This window comes from Rutidosis leptorrhynchoides, chromosome 2, assembly GCF_046630445.1.
Source record: "Rutidosis leptorrhynchoides isolate AG116_Rl617_1_P2 chromosome 2, CSIRO_AGI_Rlap_v1, whole genome shotgun sequence".
In the NCBI taxonomy this organism is placed as follows: Eukaryota; Viridiplantae; Streptophyta; class Magnoliopsida; order Asterales; family Asteraceae; genus Rutidosis; species Rutidosis leptorrhynchoides.
In genome coordinates this window covers 125,568,008-125,575,894 of record NC_092334.1, presented here as the reverse complement: position 1 = coordinate 125,575,894, position 7,887 = coordinate 125,568,008, and the positions used below count along the sequence as shown (strand labels likewise).

The 7,887-nt window shown below is 35.6% G+C and overlaps 1 protein-coding gene across 3 annotated transcripts; it reads right to left on the bottom strand.

Annotated features, from left to right (window-relative positions):
- Positions 1–832: 832 nt before the first annotated feature.
- LOC139891353 (bifunctional 3-dehydroquinate dehydratase/shikimate dehydrogenase, chloroplastic) lies at positions 833–6,504 on the bottom strand. 3 transcript variants are annotated; one of them, XM_071874313.1, is made up of 12 exons: positions 6,380–6,504; positions 6,047–6,288; positions 5,270–5,375; positions 4,405–4,632; positions 3,900–4,246; positions 3,726–3,789; positions 3,520–3,628; positions 3,070–3,213; positions 2,564–2,712; positions 2,249–2,411; positions 2,102–2,164; positions 833–1,137 (listed from the first exon to the last, which is right to left on the bottom strand). In XM_071874313.1, exons 1-11 carry the CDS (start codon positions 6,386–6,388, stop codon positions 2,124–2,126), a joined length of 1,602 nt encoding a protein of 533 aa, XP_071730414.1. In that variant the 5' UTR covers positions 6,389–6,504; the 3' UTR covers positions 833–1,137; positions 2,102–2,123. The 3 variants fall into 3 exon arrangements, with proteins under 3 accessions (XP_071730414.1, XP_071730413.1, XP_071730415.1); XM_071874312.1 differs by having other exon boundaries at positions 834–1,040; XM_071874314.1 differs by having other exon boundaries at positions 834–1,040; positions 4,414–4,632.
- Between the last annotated feature and the right edge of the window lie 1,383 nt (positions 6,505–7,887).

Here is a 7,887-nt window from a genome sequence, read left to right as displayed (position 1 = left end):
TTTAGGTAATACAATAATATTACTTTTGTGTATCAATAATTGACTATCCATTTATATATATATATTTATATATTATAACAAAAACTAGGTTGTTCAAGTTTGCAACAATTTTGAGTTCCGATAACCCATTCTAATTTGTCTTGAACTATTAACGGATTCTTTTGATCCAAATTCGAGATGAATGTTGTTAAACCATTTCAACTAAGTTTCTTATTACAAGTTACAAGTAACTCAAAACCTTGTGTTGTAGTTCATGTGGTAGTGACTTGCCTCTCTTAGCGAGAGATCGGTAGTTCGACTCCCGTGGGGTGCAACATTTGCACACAAGGTTGTCCCTTTACCCTTGATTTCCACTCAAGGGTGACTTTCGCACATCGCGTTGCGGGGGCAGTGAGGGATGGGGGTTTTACTGCCCATACCCTCGGATTGGCCCGGGTTTCCTCCTGGTCAGCAGTTGAGGGCGATTTATGCAACTGCGGAAGATGAACACGTTGGTGGTTAAATCCCCTGGGTGTTCTCGTACTGCTATTTAAGAAAAAAGTTGCAAGGAACTCGAATGTTTGGCATACTTGAATTCTCCGTGAAGATGCAGAGTACCAACAATCGACGTTAAGACCCCATCAACAGTCTGGCATGTATTTTGAATACACAAAAGAAAAAATCTGTCATGTTTTTAGCGTTTTTAGCAAAAGGATTACAATTGTAGTGCAGGTGCGTGAATCGCTTGTACTGAACGTGTTATGGTGACGAACACACTGATCAGAAATCTTGGATTCTCTAGTTAGGCGAGTGACCAATTAACCATACTATTGGTTTTCAAATTTTATTGGTATACTTGGTAACCAAACTATTTTATAAAAATAAATTCGATTTTAGCATTAAAAACTGAGAATACAATGGTTCATTGGTTTGTCAAATAAAATACTTATACAAATACAATGATACAACAGTAATAATAGAAACAAGAATTGGAACCAGCACCTCCAGCTTCATCTGTGTACCAATTTGCACAACAGTTATTGCTTTAATGCCTCCAGTTTCTGTATACGAGTGGCCAAAACGTCAGCATAAGACAGCAAGACATTTTCTTTAAAGTCAATGTGTGCAAACTAGATTGGGCAAAGTTGATCCGTTTACCTAATAAATCGGTTGGTTAAGGTTAATTTACATCCCAGCGGCCCAAATGGCTAAACTTTAATAAAATTGGCATAAACTACAATGTGACGAATACATTGAAAGTCACCTAATGTCTAAGACTTTCATCAGCAAGGGCTGAAAGAGAAGAGCAGGGGGTGGAAGGCAATTGCACCTTAGCCCATGGACTGATACGGAGACAACTCTGATACGGAGACAACTCTACAGGGGAAATCTCTTACTCGACTAGAGCGGATCCCGAGACTTCACCCGTTCCTTTAAACTGTTGGGCACTACATTCTATAACGAGAATCGCAAGGCCGGTCAACAAGGAACAACCTGGCAATTCCTCTTTCTCATTAAGAAACTAATCTTCCCTGGTCTAAGGCAACAGGAACAGGATGTGAGGTTTCGCCGAATTCAGAATGCACTCCGTATTGAAGGGGCTTACATCCTCATATATCACAGTTTTATGTAATGATAGGTGTAACAAAATGAATGGGTCGAGTGGGTTTAGGTGATGGGTAAGTTTAGGTGAAGATTAAAGTTAGGTTGACCACGTCTCCTTTTGCTAATAATTTTTTCGCCGAACATTTTATCCTATTAATAATCTTCCGAATATACTAGGATTATGACAAGTGTCACCAAGAAAGCCTCTCTCCAAATCATGATTCTTGAATCTTCCACGTGTCATTATTCTATTGAAGGAACGGTAGGAAGAAAAGGTAGGATAATAAATCATTATTCAAATCTAAAAATAAAAAGGTACATTTTTTTCAGTTATGCCCTAAAAATGAAATGAAACTTCGCTAACTTACAATTCTTTTTGTCAAAAGATTCATCAATGGGTATGTGAATGTTAAATCTTTTTGTTTGTGCGTATAATTGGAGTATAAATGGGAATAGTATTTTGCCTAGGAAACATTCAAAAATAAAGAGAGATGGGATAAAAAGAGGTGGTACATACCTAGGTAAAATAACCGAGACAACTAATATGCTGACATGATCTCCCTAAATAATTCCTTAGGCGCTGCAAATAGAAAAATATTATGTTAAAATTCAGCAAGTTAAATCGATTTAGAGTGCATGAAACATCACAACTTTGACTGTTTACCAGGCAGCCCTGTAAATCTCTCGTATTGTTCATAAGCCTGTCCTATAAACATCTCCACCCCTGTAACAATCTGGGCCCCACATTCTCCTGCTTCCCGAAGTAATCTGGTTATTTTTGGTGTGTACACAGCATCAAATACCAGTGTATACGATTTCAAAGCTTCCTGCCACCAAATATGGAAAGAAAATATGAGCAGACTGCTTGAAATCAATTAAAACAGTAAAACCATACCCAATATCGCATATCATCCATAGATTTCCAAGTACAGCGTATTAAAATATCGCATGATGATCATATAATGGTAGATAGGCAAACCTTAGAAATAGGAGTCTCATCAATATTTGGCTGCATACCAATTGAAGTAGTGTTTGCAAGTATCATACCCTCTTCTGGGCCATAAGTGCTTAGATCAGCAAGAGACAGGGCCTCTCCGCCGATTACATCAGCGATTTCTCTAGCACGTTCTATGTAGTATCAAAAAAATAACAACCGTTTAGCAGTTGGTGTTTATATTATGCATGTAAGGGGGTGTTAAGATTTGCTATTTGCAACTGATAATCCTTTTTGAAAGTCGCAATAATTAATCATTCATGTTTGGATAAACAGATTCTACTTCCAATCAATTAGAGATCTGTAAAGGTAAACTAAAAATCTGATGTATCAATGCTTCTAACCTAATCTAAGAGATGTTTAATCACATTTCACATCAATAAATAGAATTTTCCAACTACTTAACCATCTGATTATTCCATAAAACTAGCTTGATGTTTCATTTGCAATAAGAATTGATAATGGTAACGCCAAGGCTATTAGAATCTAACCATAAGTCCGATTAGCTATCACAATCCTTGCACCCTTCTCTTTTGCTCCATATGCAAGTGCTTTTCCAGCACCGCCAGCACCAATAACCACAAATAACTTACCAGCCAAGGGTGACCCACTTTGACCATTTTGAACGCCTGAACCTATAAACAATCAGAGAATTTGAAAAAGTTCTGACCCTTTAGACCCAATTACTTATGGAATGGATCTATTTGCAGTATGTTATATTCTAAATGGGTCAGGTGACATTTTCAGAAACAACATTATTATCATATTATTAATTTTTCTGGTAAACCTACTTGCCACGCCAATTATTTACAAACAATGTTTGTTTTTGAACAGAACATTTTTCGGGTCAATCGAACCCATCTGACCCTCCTATTATGCCAACTCTTTTGAGCATATACTTTATAGAAGAATTTAGAGTTGTAGCAAGTACAGAAGGAAACCTCGTAGACGATCCTCAATAGCAGAAATAGCACCTACATAGTCTGTATTGCAACCATATAATTTCCCATCATTTTGTCGCCTGATAACACAATTGACTGCTCCTATTGACTGTTACATACAAGTAAACAACCATATAACATTACATTAAACGCATTCTGAACCATTGGCAAAATATGACTTCAATACAAGTAACAGCACAACTTACCTTTGCAACAGGATCAACCTCATCACAACAAGCAACTATCGATTCTTTGTGAGGAATGGTACAACTGCATCCAATAAACTTTTACTAGTCTGAGTATAAGTGATAAACACTGTATATTCAATGAATATGAAGAAACTGAAATACAGGATCTAATAAAATACACTAAAACTCGACCTGAACCCAGCAAAATCCGCAGATGAGTAAGTATTAAAAAAATTCTTTACGTTATCCACCAACATATGTACATAAACTCCATTAAAACCAACTGATCTGAAGGCTCGGTTGTATAGCAAAGGTGATTTGCTATGTCCAACTGGCTTCCCGATAATACCAAAAACTTTTGTATCAGGCCCTAATTGTCTGAAATTGAACAAGTCCAAAAGATCCCTAATTGTAGGTTGTCCAGGTGCAGATACCTTTCCATGCTCAAGGGTACCGAATGTCAGATATCCACCAAATTTTGGACAGAGTACTCGAGACATCAAACCCTTTTCTCCCATCACCATTGCTATTATTGGAACCTGCAAGATTAATCAAATTAATATAATAATAAACATTACAATCTAGCAATGTCACCCTAATACAACTCTTATTTTAAGTTTTTCACCTATTAACAGAAATAAAGTTAAAGAACCCAACAAAAGATAAGGATCTTCGGGATGTAAGTTGCATGACTTACGCCGCTTACTTGAGCATTAGCAGTTATTTCAAAGACTCGTGCTACATCGGTTATATCTACAGCTGTTGTTGCAAACTTCACTATGTCAGCCCCTGTTGATTGTATCTTGGCCACAAGATTCCCCAGGTCTTCTACTGATGGTGTATTTTGATAATTATGGGAAGAAACTATAAGCTTGCATTTTGTAGGCTTATCTCCACGGACTAAATTGTTGAAATCATCAATAGCCTGCATGTGAGTAACTGAATTAAAAAGTCTAATAATAACGTTGTGTTTGATAGTTGATAACAGTCGGTGCTAGAATTCTAGGATTAGAAAGAATACTCTGTTGAAAACATATAAGAACTTGTACTCGGTACGATAGACGGGCCCAAGGAAACGAGAAATAAAACACGAAGCAATAGCATACTAATGCATCCAAAAGTGACTTGGATAGAAAATGATTTTTTCTATCAATGACAAATAACATATCTAAATTTTAAGGTATAAGGCTCTAAGATGAGTGATAGGGAAATGTAAAATATGCAAAAAATTTATATAATACAAATGTATATGATTACTTGTTAAGAAGTAGGTGAGCATGAATGGTTTGGTAACCGAGTTATCAGAATTGCTCCCACACAAGAGTTAGACTAGAATAATCCATCTGTTTTTACCGAAGTACAGATAGTATGTATGTTACTAGAGTAAGTAGAAACAGCATATAAGTTCTCTGAAATGTGGTTCTGACTCAAGGTGAATATTCGCCTTCTTTATGACTCAAATTAATTGGATAACTTGGTTGTCTGTGTGGCTATTCAATTTAAATGAAATATACTCGTAGCTTAATAAAACTAAAACCAGAGTTTGTCAAGAAAAACGAAACCTTAAGCTCAACATCAATGTGATCAGCGCCTAACTCCATTGCTAACCGGAGAGCAGCCAATCGACTCTGTTCATCTCCATCATATTGACCACCTTCCCATGTTGGTCTACAAATTAACACATGATCAGAAAACCTTAACAGTGCAGATACTATTCAAACACCATGCAATACACATAAAATTTATCAAGAAACAAAAAGATCAAGGCTTTCACACGTGAAATGTACAAGTCCATATTCGTCTCAATGTATGAATAACACAAGAGGATTAATCTTCCCCAAAGTTGACACTTCAAAATACAAAATCAACAAAAAACCTTGCATGCTGACCCATCCCATATTGCCTCCCCAGTCTATCATCTTCAACAGCACTTTATCACAATTACAACTTATATAATTGAAACAGCACTTTATTATTGTTATTCTACAACATATCTAAATAATCACAAATTTCCAACTTCCAACACGATAACTTCATCAAAAGCTTCAATGCAAATATAGAACTACTAAATTACTAAAACTTGTCAACTACTATGATTCGAATTTGTATTGGAACCTTGCTATTGCAATAACCTCAAATAGTAAAAGGTATTCATATTCATATTCATATTCATATTCATATTCATATTCATATTCATATTCATATTCATATTCATATTCATATTCATATTCATATTCATATTCATATTCATATTCATATTCATATTCATATTCATATTCATATTCATATAATATATAGGGAGTAATATAATACATTAATTAGGATAGTGAAAAAATCACCTGTAAGTAAAGAGAGTAGGTAAAGGAGCAAGTTTAATTAGGGTTTGAGTATCTTGACGAGCAGTAAACTGTTTCAAACTATCTAATCGAATTTCAACAAGATCAGCACCTCTAGTTTTGGTCATATTCATATGAATCAACATCTGATCCACCGTATCTGCCATTATCGGTGCGCAAATTAGCGTTGAATTCCTTGTAATCCCTTCATTTTCCCCCATCTTCTCAACCTCAGCTGGCGTTACCTAACAAACAACCAAAAATAATTTACATTTAATAAAATCATCAATTATTAATCAATCATGAAATTTAAAAATAATGAAGATGAAAACTTACGAGCTCCATTGTAGTGTAGTGTGTGGATTGAGAAGGAAGGAAAATAGGATTTTGTAACAAGCAGGTGGGTGTGTAGGTGAGGGGAAGGGGGTTGGTAGACAGACGCCTATTGCTGGTTAGTTGGAAAGTTATGGCCACCGTTGGATCTCTTAACATTGGTGTGTTTTTGATCGTTGGATTAAACACCTAAACTTTCCATAATAATTAACTAATTTAATTTAATTTAATTTAATTTAATTGCGGGTATTTTATGGACTAAATGGCAGGGGTTGAAGTGACTAGAGTCGTATTTTGTTCAAACAGTTTCGTTACTTTGTTCAAACAGTTTCGTTAATAATATATTTGATATGCAATTTAGGTATCTAAAAGTTTAACGAGCAAAAAGGCACTCACGTTGCTGCAAAAAATCCTATATATTCGTTAAATATTATTTTAATTTTAATAGTTTACAATTATCATATGCATGACTCTATTAATCGAGTCGACAGGAAGCGTCGATTTATTGACAACTTGACTGCCGCTTAGAGGCTAAATTAAACTTCAAGCTTGTTAAAAATTCATCGAAATTTGATTCAATCATTTTCATAGCGTCACGTATTTTTTTATTACTTTTTTATTTTTTTAACCTATATGTTGGTCGGGGGTCCATTTGGAAGCAATCTCTCTATCCATATAACATTGAGAGGTATGACTTTCTCTACTTTTGAGGTGTTTCACTCTAGGTAGATAAATGACTTCTCTTTGTTTTAGGATGTTATCCTACATAGGTGGGAGGAAAGAGTTGGAGGTGGATGACTTGGTTATAAAAGAATGACTAAGTATTCATTTCAACTTACACCAATCAATACACTTAAATATTTGATTATTTCTTTCTTTCTTACCTTTGTTTGAGAGTTGTATTAGTTAAATACCGTGGAGAGTGTAGTTGGCTTAAGAGAGTCGTCTATGTCATTGTTACAATTTGTGATATAGTGAATTTCACTCTTTGGAGGCATGTGGTTTTTCTCCTATTTTGGAATTTTTCACGTTAAATTCTTGTGTTGTGTTGTTATTATTTCTTTACTGTCTTTCATTGGGTGTGTGTTGGGAATTAGTGAGACCTTAATTTTTCAACAACTGGTATCAGAGCGTCATGTTTGGCGGAGGGTCTCGGTTATAGGAGTCGGAGTATGCTCTATGGTCGCGGCTTTAACCGAGCTTCCACATCATAAACTACTTATATTGATTGCATAGGGTATCTGCTTAGATAATATTTTTTTCTGATTCGGAATAAGTGGTGTCAAGTATTGTCGTGGACCTGGTTGCAAGATTTTCCAAGCAGTCTCCAATTATATTGGGACCAAACAGATCCTACCTCTCCACTACATATGTCGGTCAGTTGAAACGTGGGCAAAACAGAGAAAGTGTTGTTCATAAGATACGGATACGATGTCGAAGTTCAGTCCAATGAAGTTTGATATAGAGAAATTTGATGGGATGATCAATTTTGGCTTGTGGCAGGTTCAAGT

Excerpts from the sequence above, each read along its gene's own strand:
- LOC139891353 (XM_071874313.1), bottom strand. Across the intron at positions 5,376-6,046 it reads CCTACTCTCTTTACTTACAG|ACCAACATGGGAAGGTGGTC; the intron begins GTGATTTTTTCA and ends GTTAATTTGTAG. Across the intron at positions 3,629-3,725 it reads AGGTTGATCCTGTTGCAAAG|TCAATAGGAGCAGTCAATTG; the intron begins GTAAGTTGTGCT and ends TGTATGTAACAG.